Below are 19309 nucleotides of genomic sequence, written 5' to 3' on the forward strand. Positions count from 1 at the left end.
ACTCGGTGAGTCCTTCAATAAGCTCAGAATTGCCTTGAGGAATATCCGTTCGAAGCATGCACTCAGACCTTGTTGCTCCTCTCACTGCAACTTGTTCGAATGCTGGCTTAACCTCATTTGGTGTCTCTGAAGTGCCCTGCAGTGTTTGCGTCATCATAACCGTAGGTATCTGATACGAGCCTACTTTGGACTCGGCCAGGACTAGCCGAATCCCAACCACAACCCAGGGCCGAGTACGTTAAATCTGCATACACGAGCCATTTGTCGCCAGACGGGCATGAGAGACTTGGTGAGGGAGAGACTTGGCCACGGTGTGACAGATGTAGTGAGACTATGTTAACTGTATGCGATGTAGTCCGTAGCACTGACGACACCGATCCAGGCAAAACATCGCACCAGGTACCCGTGGAGGGCAGCCACTGTCGGCCACAGGCACAACACAACCACTGGGCACGGCCAAGCACACAGCTGAGGGACGTTGTAGGCTACCAGGCATCGAGGACGCAGACAGATGTCACAAACAGGAGAGCGTCGCCATAGGAGGTCACTTGCGGCTAGGGGAGGCTATCGCAGACGAGGAGACAGTCAGCGGCCCTATCGTAGGCCATTGGGAGGTTACCCCGGCAGAGGAGACAGCCGAGTGCCGAGCACAAGCAGACCACGACACAGGAGACCACTCGCACCTTAGGGAGGTTGTCGTGGACGAGAGCGTGGGCAGAGAGCGCAGCCGATACCTTGGGGAGGTTATCGGGCCACAGCCGACACCAGCCGAGAGCTCTAGGGAGGCTAGCGAGCAGACACCAGCGACAGTCGTAGTGCAGGGACGAGGCTGTGATTTTCGTTGTGACGCTAGTGAGCCTCAGGCACCAGCGGCAGCAGCACACGGACAGGCAGCCGATTCTTGTTGTGAGGCTATCGTACACAGAGGTCCTTCCAACGAGAGCGACACTTTTGTGTAGGGAGGTTATCCGTTGCCACGAGACAGGTTTAACCGAGCCCAGCCCAGACTTTGTCGGCGTTGACATGAGGGAGATGGTCCGAGCTCAGTCACCGGACCCAGCCGACCCGACCCAGACCGAGGTGGGTCCATGTACGGAGTTGACCGAGTTAGGTCCGGTCAAACTCAAACCGAGCCCAGTTGACCGACCTAGCCACGTGCACCCAGTTGACTCTGATCGAGTTGTAGGAGTTTTAGATCCGAGCCGACCATAGCAGATTGAGACGGAGCCAGTTCAGGCCGAGACGAAGTGATTACAGCGATACTGGTCAGTTCGGAGCAGTTTTGATAGGATCTGGTCCAGGACCCGATTTAGATCCAACTATTTAGTTAGGAACCGGTTTTGTTTTAAGTTCTGTTTTAGTTATGTACCGACCCGGTTCGAGACTTAGACCGAACCGAGTCATAGTACAATATATATCATCGCAATGCATTGTTGAACCCTAAGCTTTGGAATAACAAATTACTATGGTTTTTGATAATCTTCGTCTTGGCCTCTGTGTCTTTTTCTTCCCCGTGTCTGAAACCTTTCTTCCTCACGAGCTCGCTTCAGCTCATCTGAGTCCTTCAACGGCTGCTTAGGCAGTCCTCTACAATCCTTCGCTGGTTCTTCTTCAACCATGAGGTGAATCGGCAAAAAGGGGCTGACTGGTTCCTCTCCTGCCTTCGTTCTTTCCGCTAAATGAAACAGTAGTCTGGCGTGCAGGTTTTTGTAGCTCACAACTGAACCGAGAGATGCATTCTGCTACATGGGAGGTGTCATGGCGACAGAGCAATGTCTTGACTTCTTCCTCCACCAGTGGCCCGTAGACCACCGTTATCCGACGAATGGAGGTACATTCGGGCGACTACGACACGTTCAGGCCTTAGTAAGCCAGAGTGCGTTTTTCCTTCGATCGACCCTTCAATCACCGGTAACATTTGGGGATTTCAATCCCATTCACATCTCTGTTGAGTTTCTTTCGGTTTCTCTTTTGGAATCGTGGCAATCGGAGCCAAATCGAGTGCGATTCGATCGGAAGAAGGCGACATCGTCCCTATCAGGCTTCACCGCCGACCGAGCTCCGTTGCTGGTGACTTTTCCAGTGATTGGTCCCTTGGATTGTGTGGATTCTGGTTTTGTTCTCTTCCTCACATCCTGACGGACATTCCCACCAAATATGGCGTGGATCGGACCACAGACGGCGCGCCTAGAGGTCACGAATGGAATCTGGTTGAAATCGGCAGCGGAATGATCTGATAAACCGCCTGAGGCGGCAGCGACCCAATTTTCTTTACAGCCTAACCGAGTGAATTATCTACTTGATCTTGTGTTTAATTTGATTATCTACTAGCTGCAATCACTTTCATTGTTAGATTTCATAATTTGGAGGCGGATTGAAGCTCGGAAGATCCACGACTGTTGAGAACAAGGCGGCGCTTTTATGAAGGAGCGCAGGATTTCGGCAGACTTCAAGTTCAACGAGTCTCACCCCTGTTGCTCGGATTCTTCACAGACTTGGGGCATTCATTCCTGAGGATGTTGGCTTGTTCTCCACCCATTTTCAGGATTTTTGGAGCCTTCTACGAATTGATACAAATTTTGGAGTGAAGCCTTCTCTGTCAGGCCTGAAGCCGAGACCGACTGTCATTGTCTTCTTGGTTTTGTCTAGAAATATCGTCCGCAACGACCTTGAGCGAGATCTTGGGTAGTGGAGCTGCCTTCGACCGGCGACATGTGCAACCGCTAGGAGGGGTTCCACCAGCCCATGCTAACTGGGTTCGGCCTGCTCTGCTGCTACTGGGTTCGGACTTGGAGTATGGTCTGTAACAGATACCAAGTTCACCTTTGAAGTCTCGAAATGATGTCTTTGTTATGTTTCAACTTGTATATCATTGTTCTCATTCTCTTAGAGCATGTAGAGTTGATGTTGCATGACATATTACTGACCACTTACCATCTTTCACCCCCTCAATGACGGTATGTTTCATACATTGTTCAATTTTTTTAAACAATGTGAATATTGTAATATGTTTGTAGTTGTTAATTTAATGTAAAACATGATTTAATTTGAGTTGTTTTCATGAAACCTTGAGACATCGTGCATCTGGGAGGAATGGTGTTGATGTATACCTCATCGCCAGTAGATTGGTTGCTATGTTCTTGTTGAGTTTTGACACAGCTCTAGACTCTGGAAGTAATCTAACTGAAAGGATAGAGACGAGAGAGATTTCGGCCTCTCACTCAGGTAGTGAATTTCCTCCCAGTTGCTTGGAGTTGCTTTATGAAAAATTATTGATTTTTGTACTTAAAGAGAAACATGATAATATTGTTGACGATGGTTTTAAATTATCAATTAGAAATTGAAGCCGTATTGGCTGACATGCATTGGCTTGCATGAGCTTATGTCGGGCAAATTTAAAATTCTGAAAATGTGTCCAACGTTTTCTTGAAATATCGGTCAATACGGGGATGAATTGGCAATATGATATTTCAACTGCTTGAGCCTACCGTAGCTGAGGGGCTGAGTTTCTCTTGATGTTCTAACATTAGTTCCTGAATATTGAATTTGCCAGCAAAAAGAATTAAGGAAAGTTTGTATGGCATTTATATTTAACCCAATTTTTGTAAAAACTTTGGTTTTATGAAAACTAAATTTTTAGTAAGTTATAAAAATTACGTCCCAGATTTTGTCGAATCTAAGTTTTCCTCAAAACCAACTTTAGTAACTAAAAAGTACAAAATTAAATGAAAAAAATATTTAAAAACAAAAACAATAGAGTCATGAAGCCTGTACAGAGTGTAGAAATGTCATGAACAGGCTTATTTCAGTGATTTTTGGGACTGTAAAGTTCTAGTATGATTAAGTTTCCTTCTCTTTCTTTGTATCTATAATAAAATTCACAATGTTTTTGATGTAAACTTTGCATGCAAAACACCTAGATCTTTTTTTTTTTTTTGGGAAAAATGATGCTATATATTGTGCTTACATGAAAGGAAGAAAAAGGATAGGGGAGAGAGAGCTCAACCCATGGAGGCTTTTTCTTTTGGATGAACAATCTTGTTATGTGGTTTTCTGGGCATTTTGCATCATATATAAAATGTGACAAAATAAACTTTTGATTGACACAGATTTTGAATTGTGATGAGTCCAACAGGTTCTAATATTTGAGCAGCCCATATTTTCTAAGATTATATATATATAATGAAAAATTGATAGTTACATGACCATTAAATATAGTATTGGCTGTTGATCTTTTCAACATGAAAGGTTGTGAAAAAATAAAAAAGAAAAGGGTTGTTAACTAAAGTTTCTTACCTTTTTTCTCTTATTGATTTTTTTCTCATTTCAAGATGATTCTTTATTGTCTTGCACTTAAAAATCACATACCTACACACACATATATATATATATATATATATATATCATGTTTTCATATTTGATTTCACCGCATAGTCTGTCTTTAACATCAGAATAAAAAATGTTATCAGTATTAAAAGGATATCATAACTAAAGCATATAAAAATTTCCACAATCCAAACTTGTTGGTTTATGAAAGTCATTCACGTGTCAAAAAGAAGCGCGGCTTTTTGTTTTTAAATACGTAGTAAGGACATGCGCAATTAATTTTAATTTTAACAAAACCAAACGATATATATATTCAAAGAGAAAGAGAGACGTAGGGACAATATTGAATGTCCAAGTAGCAAATACTCCACTTTTTCCATTGCTTCCAAGACCCTCCCTCCCGTAGCTAATTTAGGGAAAATAAGATGGACATTTGGCACTCAACAATATGAATATCAATGAAGTCACATTTTTTATCATCTAAAACACCATTTAAAATATGTGCATATTTTTCAGCTCTAAGATGTGCACAATATCAAGCCATCCGGTCCCAAACCAGGTGGGTACGGATCCTCTCTTTCTTTTTATATATATATATATATATATATATAGAAACTACGGTTATAGCTGAGCTGGACTAGGGGCATAGATGATCCAAATCCGAAATTGAAAAGAAAAAGAGAAAATGCCCGAATAAAAGCAGGAGGGGTGGATCAAAATCAAGCCGGCCCGACCCGGCTCGTCGTCCACCCGATTTCCCCAAAGCGAAGGCGCGGTAAGCCGGCGGAACCAAAGCGTGCATCACATCAACGGCTGCGGTGTTGTCACATCTAGGGCACGGGCGAACGGTGGCCGTCCATCCGTCACGGTGGACAAAGCAGCGCATACATACAAAGAGGGCGGAACGAACGCGCAGAAAAGAAAACCGTCTCACCCTGAGCCCTTCCCTTCCCTTCCCTTCCCGCACTCTCCCTCCTCTCCCAAAAAAGCGAAAAAAAAAAGGGGGAGGTTGCACTCAACGGCCACACTCGCTTCTCTCAGAGCCCGCCACAACTCTCCCTCTCTCTTTCTTGCCCTAGGGGAACGGAGAAGCTCCTGCTCCTCTGCCACTCTCGGTATCTTCTCGCTCCGTGCTTCTGCTTCGCTCTTGGTCGACCGATCCGGTGGTGGGGATGATTCAGGGAGCGGCTTTGCGGCCGCCGATCTTGGGGCAGTACCACCTGAAGAAGTTCTGGCTGAAGAAGAAGGAGATTGAAGATGCTGCCGAGGAGATGCTCAACAAGTCCGTCCTCCTCGTCGCCAACTCCCCCTCTTCTTCGCCGCCCTCATCCTTGCCTTCCATGTCCGCCACCCCCTCCGTCCAACTTAAGTGTTCTCCGCCTCCCTCCGCCGTTGCAGCCGTAGCGGAGGCTTCCCCGGCTGTGGAGGCACCCGTTTGCGGCGATGGCGCCTCCGGATCGCCCTTGTCGGCGAGAGTCCAGAGCTCTAGGGACGCGGAGCCGCAGGGACGGCGAGATCCGGCGACCGTGAGCCCGAGATCGACGACGGCAGCTTGTGCTGACTGCAAGACGGAGAAGACTCCACTCTGGAGGAATGGGCCGCTGGGCCCCAAGGTCAGTGTCCTTGCCTCTTCTTCTTATTGTCCTTCCCGTATCTCCGTTTGCCTGCTATAACTGTTACGACGAGGGGCTCGTCGGACGGCCGAGCCCCCCCTAGGGGCTTCTCCTTTGCCGTTTGTCGTCACTTCTCCATATCGTTGGGCCGGAGATGCGCCCGATCCGGTCGTCCTGCGTCTCTGCGAACTCCGCCTGATGTTATGATCAACAATCCGCGCTCTACTTCTTTGTTCCTCTTTGCTTAAGCTCTACCTCTTTTCGGTGCCTGTTTTCTTTTGGTTTGTTTCTCTTCTTGTTCCTGTATTTTCTTTTCTAGCCGTCGCTTGGACAGACAGAGAGAGCGAGACAGAGAGACGGAGAGAAAGAGATGGAGGGACAGAGAAAGAGGACCTCCATTTTCTTCTTCCATGGGAGTGAAAAGGGGGATGTGCTCGGAAAAGCCCTAGCCAGAGGGAGAGGGTATTGTGCTGCTACTGGCTAGGGCTTTTCCGCCAGAAATCATGTGTCCTTTGCTGTTTCAAGTGAGGGATGGCAGAAGTGCCTCGTCATCCATGACCAGCGAGCTGACCCACGATAAGCGCCATCTCTCTGCGTCAAGAAGCACCGCTGTCTCGACCTGGCTCCGTCTGGGTCTGTGCTGGGTTCTTCTTCTGCAGTTGACTAGGGTCATACTCAAAACGTTTTTAACTTGTAATCCCACGCCTCTGCCTTGGTTCACATCCGGTTGTTGAAGAGGCGGTCTGGTTCCGTTTGGAAGACCTTAGTCAATGAGTCTAACAATGGCGGTGGGCTCTCTGTAGTTGTCAAGCAAGTGGGTCGCCGTTGGTGTAATACCCATGTCACCCAAGAACCCCAACTTGAGTTAATCTTGCCGAATCTCAGATTCTCAAGTGACAGAAATCGCCAAAGTGCGAGTTGATTCCATCGAATCCTGAAACGAACCGCCAATGAAAGCGAGTTTGTTATAACAAGAATCGGTTCTAACTTCTAAGGAGCCCAAAAATCGGTTCGCTCCTTTAAGAAGTGTGGCCTTCGATAATGTTTCTGTCTCTGCATTTGCAGAGTTTAGTTTTGCCGTGCAAATGGGTTTTGGTTTGACGGGCTGACGGTTGTTATGCATTGTTACAGTCCTTGTGCAATGCCTGTGGTATCCGTTACAAGAAGCTGGGAAAGCGCCAGGTGGGGAATCCGGCGACGGCACCGGAGGCGGTGGTGGAGGGAATAGAGAAGAAGAGGAAGAAGAAGATGATGGCGAAGAGGTGGATGAGGGATGAGGAGGAAGGGGCTCTGCTCCTCATGGCTCTCTCTTCTCGGCAGCCGCTTTGGACCCACTGACTCAGATGTTTTTCTTTTCATCAGTTCACGGGGAATGGCTGAAGTCGGCCGAGCGATGGGGGACGCCGCCATCTCCTGGTGAAGCTTTTGCGTTCTTTTCTTTTTTGGTTCTGCTCGAGCAGATGCGTAACCTGATACATGTAGCAGCTACTGCGAGTTGGGAAGAACTGAACTGCAAGCCGTTGAATCCTCATTTCTTCTTTTAGGCATGCTTTTTTGTATGTTGATCTCTCATATTTTTCCTTTTCCTGGTCCCCATGTTCTCATGCCTCTTCTTGTAACTTTTGTCGCATTGTACCCCTTGTGAAATAATGTCAACCCCCTTTCTCTCTCTCTCTCTCTCTCTCTCTCTGCATTTTTTTCATTTCTACCAAACTGCAGCCAAATGTGAAGACTTTATGAAATCATCGATCTCTTTCGTTCCTATAGTGATCATATACAGATGAAGTTGGTTTGATCCACAACCAAAAAGGTATAGTGTTGATTTCATTCTGACATGATGATGATGTTAATACAAATTATACAATGTTGCGTATGTGTTGGTAAATTGTTTAAGACAGGTCTTACCGAATGACCAAATCCTTTCATTCCGATCATAAAAACCTGCCGATACTGATCAATGCGGAGGACAAATAATAATCGATCGAAATAAAACTAATAACGTTTGCTTTAAAGTAAAGAACAGAAGAAGGGATATACCTGCAACTGAACGTGAGGAAAAATAATGGGTAACTAGTTGGGTCGGAACATTTTACAAGAAGCATCATCATTTTCAAATAAGGATGCATGAAGATTAAATGTTTGGCTCCACATCCACGTTGTTGATATCGGTATTGAAGATGAACGGTTTTAAAAATTATAATCTGACTAGTCTATGATTTATATCTGTATAAAAACTGATCTAGATTAACTAAAATGTTTTGTGCTAAGAGAAGTAAGCAGCTGGTTGCTAGTTTAAGTCCGCCGCCTCTTGCTTTTGCCACATGTTATGACCTCAAGGGGCTGGGTGGTAACAAAAATAGTATGTTACTGTTCCTTGTATTTGTCCTCAAAATTGAGGCAGATTCATCGAACACTTTTAATAATTGTATAACCCCAAAATGTATGTGAGCCATCAAAACCCAATCTGAGGTCCACAAGCTTAGGCTGCATTTATTTCCCCTCGGATTGTGGGGACCTTAAATCAGCATTCCATGAAATCCACTGTTCAAGGAGACAAAATAAATTTTAGGAGCATGCAGCAACATAGATCCACTATTTAAACATAATGAAATTTACGAACATGCAGCAACATAGATCTCATATCCACATGCTTGTTAAAAACCTTGGATTTGAGGCCCAATTAAAAACCACAGAGCTGAGATCCACAATTTAAAAACCACAGAGCTGAGATCCACAATAAAGGGGGATTATACAAGAGGAGCTGGGATCAGCGGTGATCTGCTTTGGTGTACATGAAATAACCTCAAAGTTTGAAATCTGCACTGTGTAGGACTCACTATTTAAACAAATAGTTAAAAGAAGAAGAAGAAGGGGGGTTTGAATCTTGAAATAATCGGATTTGAAATTGTAAGTAAACCTAATATCTCACATCTCAGCATGGTAAGGCCAGAAATTTTTCATGAATGGGGCCAAATTAAAGTTTCTAAATTTTAACTAGGACAAAAATATCATTTTTAATAATTTTTATACAAAACAAGTGAACTTTTATAAAATTTACATGTAAAATTTTTAAAAGAATTTTTTTGAGGTGGAGTCAAGGCCCATGAAGGCTCTACCTTGGTTCCGCCCCCGGCATATGAGGTAAATAAACATAGCTTATTCCCGAGAAGGTTGATGTAATGAACTGGACAAAGGAAAGTAGATAGTTAGTCTCTCTTTTTTTTATGCTCTTAGGGTGTGAACTTCTTATTTTACAAAATATAGAACATTGATGTGCAAGTTGAAGCATGGCGAGAGCATCACCTTGAAGTACGAAAAGCAAGCTTAGTACCCAAGGGGATGGAGGAAGGGTGTGAGTTTCAATTCTTTTGTTTGATGGTAGGTGAAAAGCTCCTTTTACTCATCAAACAAATAACCTTGGAAAAGGTGTATTCAACCAAGGACCAAGGACCAGCATGCATTTTTTCTGTCCCAAAAAAATACAGTATGCATATAGCTACTGTAAGAGCCGAACATATTACTGTAAGAGCCGAACATATTTCTTTTATTTTTTTTGAATTTTAGAAAAGCACAAGTTGTCTTTTGAGGGAGCTGTTCAGAATATTTCACATGCAGTTGCTTGAATTGAACGCAGAAGGCCCTACTTTTCAATTTCAGTCTCTTGTTTGTGGTGTACATTGAGACCCTTTTTGTGACAAGAAAAGATCATCCACGGGGCCCTTAACCTGGATAACTTATCTAGGATAAAAAAGTTTTGCACCTTCAAGTCCCACTTTTTGACCTCTAAAAAGCCTTGTCACTGAGAAATCATCCTAGATAGCTCAGTGTACGTTTGAATAGAATATGCAAATCACTGACATTCTTTGCGAGAAGTGAAAAATGTCTCATATACATCGAACACCCTCGCCGTTTAAATGTTCTTTTTTTGCATTTTTTTCAATAAGCTTCTTGGGTTTGGCTAGATTTGCAATCTAAAATCACACTTCAGTATTCATTTATTTCATTTGATTTCTTATATTTTAACAAAAGGATCAGTGAAAAAAAAAAATCTTATTCGGATACTAGAGAGGGTGACGACTCCCCAAGATCCCCATTCCCACTGCCTCTAGCTCTTAGGCTGCAGTATCCACAATAACAGCTAACTTCCAAAATTTTATAGAAAACTCTATAGACTTGTATATGGGTGAATTATGATGCACATAATTTTTCCTTTTTTTGCTTTGGCTCTTCAAAATATGGTTAACAAGTACCAATGTTGGTCTTATGAGCTGATCCGATTTTTCATGTCTAAATTTACATAAGATTAGATTCTAAAATCAATTGGAACAACTGGACAAACCAAAATTCCAACATCTCTGCTGGTTGGCGTACTATTCTAGCTCTTTGCACTTGGAAAAAAAAAGAGTTTAATTTATTTATTTTTTCATTCAGTAAAAAAATAATGTAAAACGATCAGCCGATCTATGCGTGTCGGCTGTCCCAAATCATCGTCGTTGTCATTTTGAAATCACCTTCGTTAATCCGTCCAGAAAAAGTGAAAATGAGAAACAAGGGGGGTAAATACTGAGCTCAGGGGGTTGTGCTGTAGGTGTTGCATTTCCACGGCCCTCTCCTTCTCTCTCTCTCTCGTCAGGAGGGGGGAGAAAAGAAAAAAAAGAGAAAAGGGGGAACAATCCATCGGCCATGGCGGATGGTAACGCCAGTAGCGTCGACGCCGGGAGATGGAGAGACCTGGACAAGCTGCTCCTTCGTCCAGGGCATCTCGTTGGTCAGAACTTCGAACCAGGGGCCGAGGTGATTCTTCAGTATTCTTGCCTTCGCCGCCGCATTTTCAGATGTCTTGCCTCGTCTCATGTTTCTTGTCTTCTGTCTTTTTCTTCCGTTTGGTTTTAGTCTTTTTTTGTGTTTTTTCCCCTGCCCTTTTCCTAACCGGGAACCCCATCTTTGGTTTTTGAATCATAACGATGGTGGGCGCCATTATGGGCATCTAGTGATCGTTTCTGCCTTGTTCTGGTTCTTACGGGAAGTCTTGATGAGCGAATTCCGATGTTGGTTAGTGAGAGGGTTTTCTGTTGGTGTTGAATTTAGTTGATGGCAGGTGGTGTCTTCTTTTTCACTACCGTACGTAGCAGGTTTATTACCTATGTGATGTTTTAAGTGGGGGAATTGTGCGGTTGACAGCATTGTGAATAATTGTGACTTGGGTCTTTGGAATCTGCAGTTAAGAGATGATCTTCAGGCGTATGTGAAGGTCTTGGTGGTGGGTGCTGGAGGGTTGGGATGCGAATTGCTTAAAGACTTGGCTCTTTCGGGTTTTCGGAACCTTGAAGTTATAGATATGGACAGAATTGAAGTCTCTAATTTGAACCGGCAATTCCTTTTCAGGTTCGTGAGCCAAGCTTGTTTTTTGTTCTTATTCATATTCTTTATCGTCGCACGTCTTAGTTACTGTTGCTATAGCCATCGTCTCTTTTCTAGTTCTTTTTGAAGTTTTGTAGCATGGGAATAGCTCTTGTTACTTTGGGCTTATCTGTATTTATAAATTATAGGATTTACGTGAGGAGTTATTGAGCTTTTCTTTTTTGACAATCATCTTTGGAACTAGCTTCCCCATGGGTACAGATCTAGACACCCCTTGGCTGAGATGAGAGAGCTGTTCCTCTTTGCAGAAGAAAGTTGTTAATCTGATTGCCTTTTCCAGAAGAGAATTACGCCCTCCAATGAATCTTTTATGTCAAGTTGTCAACTGAAAGCAGTTGGGTTAACAAACATGATGGTTTCTATGGGTTTATCCATCTACTCATCAATCTTTTCCTGAGAATCCTAATATAAATTTCCTTCAGGGAATTTTTTTGTGTTGCCTTATAAAAGGAATATGACTGAATCGGTAATCAATGATGATTTATTCTCTTCACTGCAACGACGGAATGCATTTAATGGTTTGTATTAAAGAAGAAAGTTATGATGAATGTAGCTTCAACTGATACCTACGGAATAAAGAAGAAAGATATTGCAAGTGTGCCTTCAACTGATATTTTTCTTGGTGTGTCTTGTTGTACTTGTCTGTCTTGTTATTTGTTTCCTTCATCATCGAATTGGATCTACTGTCCTTGTTACCTTCTAGTTTTCAATACTTCAGCTATTTATCTGGAGTTTGGAGGGCATAATCTATTCAATCTCCTTTTTATGTCCTGAATTCGTGACCAGTTAAAAGAAATGACACTTTTTGGCCATCAGAATTCTTATGTTAATGTCCTGAGATTGATATAGTTTTGATGGCATTTTGGTCAAAAATTAAAATGACATTTTTTTGGGGCTCTGTTCGTTGTTTACTGTCATGAAATTCCTCTTGCGTGTTTTCATTAATTTGTGTTTCTCCTATGTGATATGTGATGCCATTTCTTGAAGGATCTTTCCTCAATAAGGGGCTTTGTGTTGTAGGCTCGAGGACGTTGGAAAGCCAAAGGCTGAGGTGGCTGCATTGCGTGTTATGGAGCGTGTAAGTGGGGTGAACATAGTTCCCCATTTTTGTCGGATCGAAGATAAAGATATAGAATTCTATAGTGATTTTAATATCATTGCACTTGGTCTTGACTCTGTTGAGGCACGAAGTTACATTAATGCTGTGGCCTGTAGTTTCCTTGGTATGTCGTTGCTTACGCAGTAACCATTTTACACATGCATCCTGTTTTTCTTTGTGCCTTGATGACATTTTTATCCCATATACCTTTTTGAATTGGGTGTTTGTTGGATTGCATAGACATTCGTTCAGTTATTATCCAATATAACATCTTTGTCTATTCACATTTCCCAGTTATTTTATGGGGTTGGATGTGTTGCCATGTGGTATGTTGTTCTGAGGTACTTTATAGTGCTGTAAAAATAAAAATTTTTATCATCGCATATGTTATCTGCATGGGTTGCGACACATCTGCGAAGTGAAAGTGTTCTTGCTTATAGTGTAGAAACTATAAAAGTTTTTTACTGCTATGCAGAAGGCCCACTGTTGACCTTGTTAGCTTCGTACCATGATCAGATGATCCATATATCTGTTATACTGTTATATCCAGCAGAAATTAAGGAAACAAAAGCTTTAACCAGCCAGGTTTGAGCCTGCACCGAAATATCACTATTGTCTTCCTATATCTCCCACACTACCTGCCAGCGGCCAGTTAGGAATCAACAAACAATTTAGAGCTGCTGATCATAGAGACTCATTTGCACTGGAGTGTTTTGTAGAAGCGATTATTCACAACTATTTTTGTGGATTCCCTTCCATTCCTCTCAAATGGTATAATTTAGAACTGCTGATCACATAGCCACTTGCACTGGAGACTTTGTAGAAGCGATTATCCACAACTATTTTTGTGGATGTTCCCTTTTGTTCCTCTTAAATGCTTTGACATAGTGGTCTGGCTGTCAACCTTCTGGAGATGCTAGTTGGCAAGTTTGTCATGATTATCCTTCTGTCATAGTCCCGTATGGCCATGGTTCTCAAAGAAAAAAGTTTAATTTAGGAAAGTGCCGCAAAAGAACTTGACTAAGAAAATTTTTGATTCAAGAAAGAAAACATGGTTTCTTACAGAACAGTATGGAAAATGAGTAAACTTTTGTTTGATAAAAATAATTATTCCTGGATTACAAAATTTTCCTTGTGGCTGAGCTCTGTCAATGGTCATTATCGTCCAGCAGAAGATTTTTGCTTCTAGAAGAAAGCATGGCTCCCACCGAAAAGTATGGAAAATAAATAAACTTTTGTTTGACAGAAGCAAACTTTCCTAGATTACAAAATTTTCCTTGTTGTTTAGCTCTAAATCTGCTTAAAGTTATCGGATTTCTTGTTCCTCCTTCATATGTAATAATACAATTACTGCAGGTGCATCATTTCTGGGAGAACATTGTTTACTTGCATTAGAGTTTTGACGCATCTGTGTTGGTTCTCTAATTCTTGATGGCCTGCTTGTTATGTTTTGAAGGTTCTGAACAAACACATGTTGCTAATTTTGTGTTATAAATATTGTTGGAAATTTAGAGTATGATTCTGAGGACAAACCATGTGAAGAAACTATAAAACCCATGGTGGATGGTGGAACCGAAGGCTTCAAAGGTCATGCTCGAGTTATCTTGCCAGGAATTACGCCGTGTTTTGAGTGCACAATTTGGCTTTTTCCTCCTCAAGTGAAATTTCCATTATGCACGCTGGCTGAAACCCCAAGAACTGCTGCCCATTGTATTGAGTATGCTCACTTGATTAAGTGGAACGAGGTACGCTATAAACATCTGGAGGGCCCTCTGCTGTCTTTCACAGAATCCATCAATGACTTTCGTTAATTCATCATTTTTTGTAGGAACACAGTGGAAAGCCTTTTGATGCAGATAATCCAGAACATATGCAATGGGTTTACTTGCAGGTCCAGTTTTTCCTTTTTCCTTTTCTCAATTACAATATTGCCCAATTGCTTGCTAAGTTACTCTAACCATGCAGGCCCTCAAGAGAGCTGAACTCTTTGGTATTAGTGGTGTTACATATTCCTTCACACAGGTAAAAGAATTGTTATTTTTTACTGTTTTCTGATCCTTGATACTTCTAGCATGTCCATTTAGATTTTTTGGTCGTTTATAACTTCTCCTTTATCCTTTGGAAACAACTAAGGGAAAATTTATTAAGGATATAGCCAGCTAAGTCACATGGGTACTTCAGTCAGGTCCACGTACCCGTGTCGCCGTACCCGTACCCAAAATGGGTACTTTGACACTTGGGTACTTATAGATCCAAACTGCTTAATTTTATTTTGATTTAATTTTTTCCACCTTACTTTTTATTCTATTCTTTAGACGTGAAAATTCGATTGATGTTTATATTTGACTAGGGGGCTCTTTGGTTGTCCATATGTTTAAAGTTTTTTATAGCTTTCTTAAACACACTGCTGCAAGAGCCGTTGATATATATTTTCTATGTTATTTATTTGTTTATGTTGATGTATATTCTTTATTTTGATACATATTTTCTAAGTATTTATTATTGTTTATATATATATACGGCCGTACCCCCGCACCCGAGTTTTTTGAAAATGTTCAGTACCCGTACCCGCACCGGCACCCGTACTCGTACCTATGTGACACAGATAGCCAGCCATGGTAGTTATCAGATTTCATCATTGCTGTTTTCTCATTTCATGTTTCTTAATATTTAACAATCTTTATTACATCTTATTATGTGCTCCCTCTCCCTCTCTTTCTCTCTCTCTCTCTCTCTCTCTATATATATATATATATATATATATATATCATTTATTCTGGATCTTTTTACTGGAAATGTCTTGGCTAGGATTGCTTTATTGTACAATTGGTTAACACTTTGGTTAATTTATGGTTCTTCTTACGTTAGAAGAAACATATCATATGTTTGCTCTGTGCTTTTTCAGGGTGTTGTGAAGAACATTATCCCAGCAATTGCATCTACAAATGCTATTATATCTGCGGCCTGTGCACTTGAAGCCTTGAAAATGGCAACAGGATGCAGCAAAACACTGTCCAACTATCTAACGTATGTAATTCTCCTTATATTTTGTTCATGAGAAGATGTACAATTAGGGAGGCCCTGTACACCATGAGCAATGCATCTGCACCTGTAAAGGAAAGTTTCGTCTTGAATGTAAATTCTAAAAGTTATAAGAAGTATTTGCAACCTACATTAAAGAGCTTGACATTTGCGTTATTTTGATTAACATAAACAAACACCTGAAAAAAAACTGCAAAAAGTTCAAGAACTTAATGTATACTAATACAATAAAACTATCCAGCTAAAGATAAAGATAAAAAAAATGTAAAGTTAATGGGATCATGGTGATTACGGCAACCACAGGACTAAATGTGTCCAAGGAAGTGCCATGTGGTCGTTGGCGTTCCAATTTTGTATGTCCCAACATGGGGCACATGCATGTCCATGTGGCTTTGACTGATATTACATGGTCTCTAATTTGCATTTTTCCAGCAGCCTGAGCCATTTAAGTAGATCTAGTTTTGTAGGTATAATGGCGTTGAAGGACTTCATACAAAAGTAACTGAGTTTGTCAAAGACAAAGATTGCCTCGTCTGTGGCCCTGGTATTCCTATTGAGTTGGACCCTTCAACCACTCTACAGATGGTATCTATTCCGAATCTCCACTTAAATTGTCTTTGTTATGTTGTTGCTTGATATGCAAATCATTGTAACTTATACGTAATAAGGCATATATCTTGACTTTTCTAATTCTGAAATATCTTTTTATATTATATGTTACTGAGAGCTGTAACCTTGTACTATACAGTTATATCCTTTAATCTGTCACAGTTCTATGTTTACTGGCATTGTTTCCCAGTCCCTTTGCTTCTTTTTCCATCGTCAGATGCCTGCTTCCTGGCCCCCGAGGCATGCTTCATAGGCATGTTTTTTTATCATATTTGCTTCTTGATTTTTGATCTGCAAACAGATGTTTAGGTTGTTTATGTTTGTTTCTTTTGTTGTTTATACTTTCATGCACTACTAATTGAAGGTTAGTCACCTATTTGTGGTTATCTTGTCATGTCAGCTTTGTTAAATAGCATTGATTTCACTGTCTCTTAGCCTCTCCTCTCAGTAACCTTCTCCCATGCAAAAGCTTTACTTAGGTTGGTAGGATTCTCACATTGCTGGTTTTGAAGCATACATAATGTAACCAAGTCTTCACTAAATTATAATGGCTATAATGATTTGCATGTTCGGTGGCCGTTCACGTTGGCTATGCCATGCTGTTCTTTTGGTTCGAGCCAGTTTGGTCTTGGGCTAGTGGTCCAAGCCTAAGGTTTCACCTTTGGTTAATGTAAAAAATGAGCTGAGTCATTGATAGCAAACATATTCATGGATACAAGAAACTCGTGCACTGGCAGGACTGAATATAGGTAGCAAGAAGTAATGCAGACATTGAGGTGTGAAAAAATCTCAGCGAAGCTTCGGTTTTGGAGTGTGTTGGATGCCCCCGAATATGTGTGTGTGTGTGTGTGTGTGTGAGAGAGAGAGAGAGAGAGAGAGAGAGAGCCCTTTCAAAGTGGCACAAAAAAAAAAAAACTGCATTTTGACCTGCATTGATTCAGGTAGGTTAGTTCTGATTCTCCTTCGTGTCTTTTCTGAGTTGCCCATGAATTTTCAGTGAGAATAAAAATGTATGTGGACTATTTTTTTTAGCAACTGAAATTCTTAGAATCTATCATATTATTTTGCACCTGTGCAAACTATCTATAACTTGATGTTGATTTTAGCAGGGGTGAAACTGCCCTGAGTACTTTGATGTAAATTTGGGATCCTTGGCAAATTCTCTTTTGGTCTCAGTAACATGGTTGTGATTGGATTATTCTATGAAGTTCATAAAAAAAGGTACTCTTATTTGAATTCCAGAAAAAGAAAATGCAAGGCAGCCTTTTTGAACATTTTTCTCAAGCGTTCTATGATTTGACAAGATTGTCTCTGCTATTTTTGTTCAAAGTGCTAACAAGAAAGATCCAACTAGAAAGATTATGAAGGATTGTTTTGCTTTGAATTATAAATAATATGTCGTAACTTCTTTCTATGACACAATGACTTTTGAATTGAGAATGCTTGTTTGCATAAGGCGGTTGTTTTTCAGTCTGTATTGTGGCTTAGCTATTGTGCAGTAGAAACTTTCACAAGTTTAAGGGTGTCTTTTTGTATGCTAACAGCATTTTTTCATTGTGATGCAGTTTATTGATCTCCTTGGAGAACATCCAAGACTGTTCCTACAAAAACCAAGTGTGGCATATCGAGGCAAAAATCTATACATGCAGGCGCCGCCTGTATTGGAAGAAATGACAAGATCAAACCTGCAGCTCCCTCTTTTTGAACTGATGGACACAGTCCCAAAGGATGTTGTCCATGTCACTGGTATGACAAAAGTCAATGACAGGAAGACATCGTGCGTTAGAAAATTGCGAGTTATCTTCAAGGGGATCAGAGATGGGATTACAGATATGGATACTTCATCAACTGTGTGAATAACCATCCAAGTTGCCTTCAATTTGGGTTGTCGATACAAAATTTGGAAAGTAGCAACTTTATCGCAGCTTCAGGAAAATGTGAGGATTGAATATAACAGAATCTTCACTTGGTTGATCACAAGCCTTGCGTTGGTGATTTCCCAACTTGCTGATGGCCAGATGACATTAAGGTTCAGAGCACGAGCAGTCTGAAAAGGCAAAGTTATAGACCCTTAGCAAAAGAAGGAATCTATTCGGATTTGTAAAAGCTTGAGGAACATTGTTTTTCTCCATTTTTTTTTTCGAGATATACATATACCTTTCATGGGTTAAACCCTTCATTTTTGGCATTCTTCGAACGAGATTCAAAATTAAGCAATGATACAGATGAGTGATGACAAATTAGAGAGTTCGACATGGGGGAGACCCACACACTTTGTCTTTCTGGTACTGTTTAAGTGAATATCCTGAATCAGAAACCATTTCGAGTATGATTACATTTAGATCTTACCCAGTCATGAGCCTGTTCAAAGCTTTAAGCTAAATGTAAGAGAAAATATTGCTCCAAACTGTTGTGCTTGGCCATGGGTAAATAACTAGTGCTCGACTGTCATCTTTCAGTCTTGTTTTAGGTTGATCTTTATTTTTATAATTTTTTACTCATAACTAGTGTTGCCCAGTAAAATGCATGGTTTTGACAGTATAGAAAAGGCAGGCTGTTACACTAGAATGTATATTTTTCAAGTCTTTTCCAAATCTAGATTATGCTAGCAGAGAGAACCTTGGCTATTAGCTTTTTTCTTCTTTCGCTTGGAATCCCAAGTTGAATACATAGCTTTGTGGGTGGGGCTTCTTTTGGCAAATGGATATTGGTTTACATACATGCCTGATTGGTTAAGTGGGCATTAGCTTTTGTTGGCATGTTCTCATATACAAATACACATCCGGAAATGATCGAGAAGTTTATTGCATGATTCATGACGATTCAAGCTCTTGTGGAAAAGTTTCTAGCAAGCACAGATTTTTTTTTTTTCATATTATAAAAAGCATTGGAAAAACTTTGCTTAAACCCAAGTGGGTGTAGCAGTAAAAAGACTACCAACCTGTGTCCAATCTGATAGGACCTGGGCTTGCTTTGAAACAAGTAGATCTGATCATAGCATTTGAAACCAGACATAAAGTTTTGGTTTAAGAAATTTCATACCTGAGAGGTCTAACATGAGTTTGGATCAAGAATTTTCAAATTTCAATATAAACGACAAAACAAATACTGGGTTTTATCATACATGAGTCGGATATGATTTGCCTACTTTTGACCAGATACCATCATACCAGCAGGTTTTTTTCTGACAATGCATTGG

General features: G+C 41.1%; 2 protein-coding genes across 2 annotated transcripts; both read left to right on the top strand.

Moving 5' to 3' along the window:
* The first annotated feature begins 5257 nt into the window (after positions 1-5257).
* On the top strand, positions 5258-7610 carry LOC116263851 (GATA transcription factor 15-like). Its single transcript, XM_031643646.2, has 2 exons — positions 5258-5939; positions 7071-7610. The coding sequence occupies exons 1-2, from the start codon at positions 5499-5501 to the stop codon at positions 7275-7277; spliced, it is 648 nt and encodes a 215-aa protein (XP_031499506.1). The 5' UTR covers positions 5258-5498; the 3' UTR covers positions 7278-7610.
* Positions 7611-10503: 2893 nt separating this feature from the next.
* LOC116264697 (NEDD8-activating enzyme E1 catalytic subunit) lies at positions 10504-18353 on the top strand. Its single transcript, XM_031645043.2, has 9 exons — positions 10504-10733; positions 11161-11324; positions 12381-12583; positions 13972-14204; positions 14288-14350; positions 14425-14481; positions 15365-15486; positions 15969-16086; positions 17676-18353. Exons 1-9 carry the CDS (start codon positions 10623-10625, stop codon positions 17964-17966), a joined length of 1362 nt encoding a protein of 453 aa, XP_031500903.1. The 5' UTR covers positions 10504-10622; the 3' UTR covers positions 17967-18353.
* Positions 18354-19309: the final 956 nt, after the last annotated feature.

Source organism: Nymphaea colorata, chromosome 11 (assembly GCF_008831285.2).
Source record: "Nymphaea colorata isolate Beijing-Zhang1983 chromosome 11, ASM883128v2, whole genome shotgun sequence".
Classification (NCBI taxonomy): Eukaryota; Viridiplantae; Streptophyta; class Magnoliopsida; order Nymphaeales; family Nymphaeaceae; genus Nymphaea; species Nymphaea colorata.

What these genes read in the sequence shown, in the direction of transcription:
- LOC116264697 (XM_031645043.2), top strand. Translation starts at nt 10,623, where the DNA reads ATGGCGGATGGTAACGCCAGTAGCGTCGACGCCGGGAGATGGAGAGAC. An exon ending in ACTTCGAACCAGGGGCCGAG is followed by an intron (nt 10,734 to 11,160) that starts GTGATTCTTCAG and finishes TGGAATCTGCAG; the next exon opens with TTAAGAGATGATCTTCAGGC. An exon ending in ACACTGTCCAACTATCTAAC is followed by an intron (nt 15,487 to 15,968) that starts GTATGTAATTCT and finishes CTAGTTTTGTAG; the next exon opens with GTATAATGGCGTTGAAGGAC.
- LOC116263851 (XM_031643646.2), top strand. Translation starts at nt 5,499, where the DNA reads ATGATTCAGGGAGCGGCTTTGCGGCCGCCGATCTTGGGGCAGTACCAC. An exon ending in ATGGGCCGCTGGGCCCCAAG is followed by an intron (nt 5,940 to 7,070) that starts GTCAGTGTCCTT and finishes GCATTGTTACAG; the next exon opens with TCCTTGTGCAATGCCTGTGG.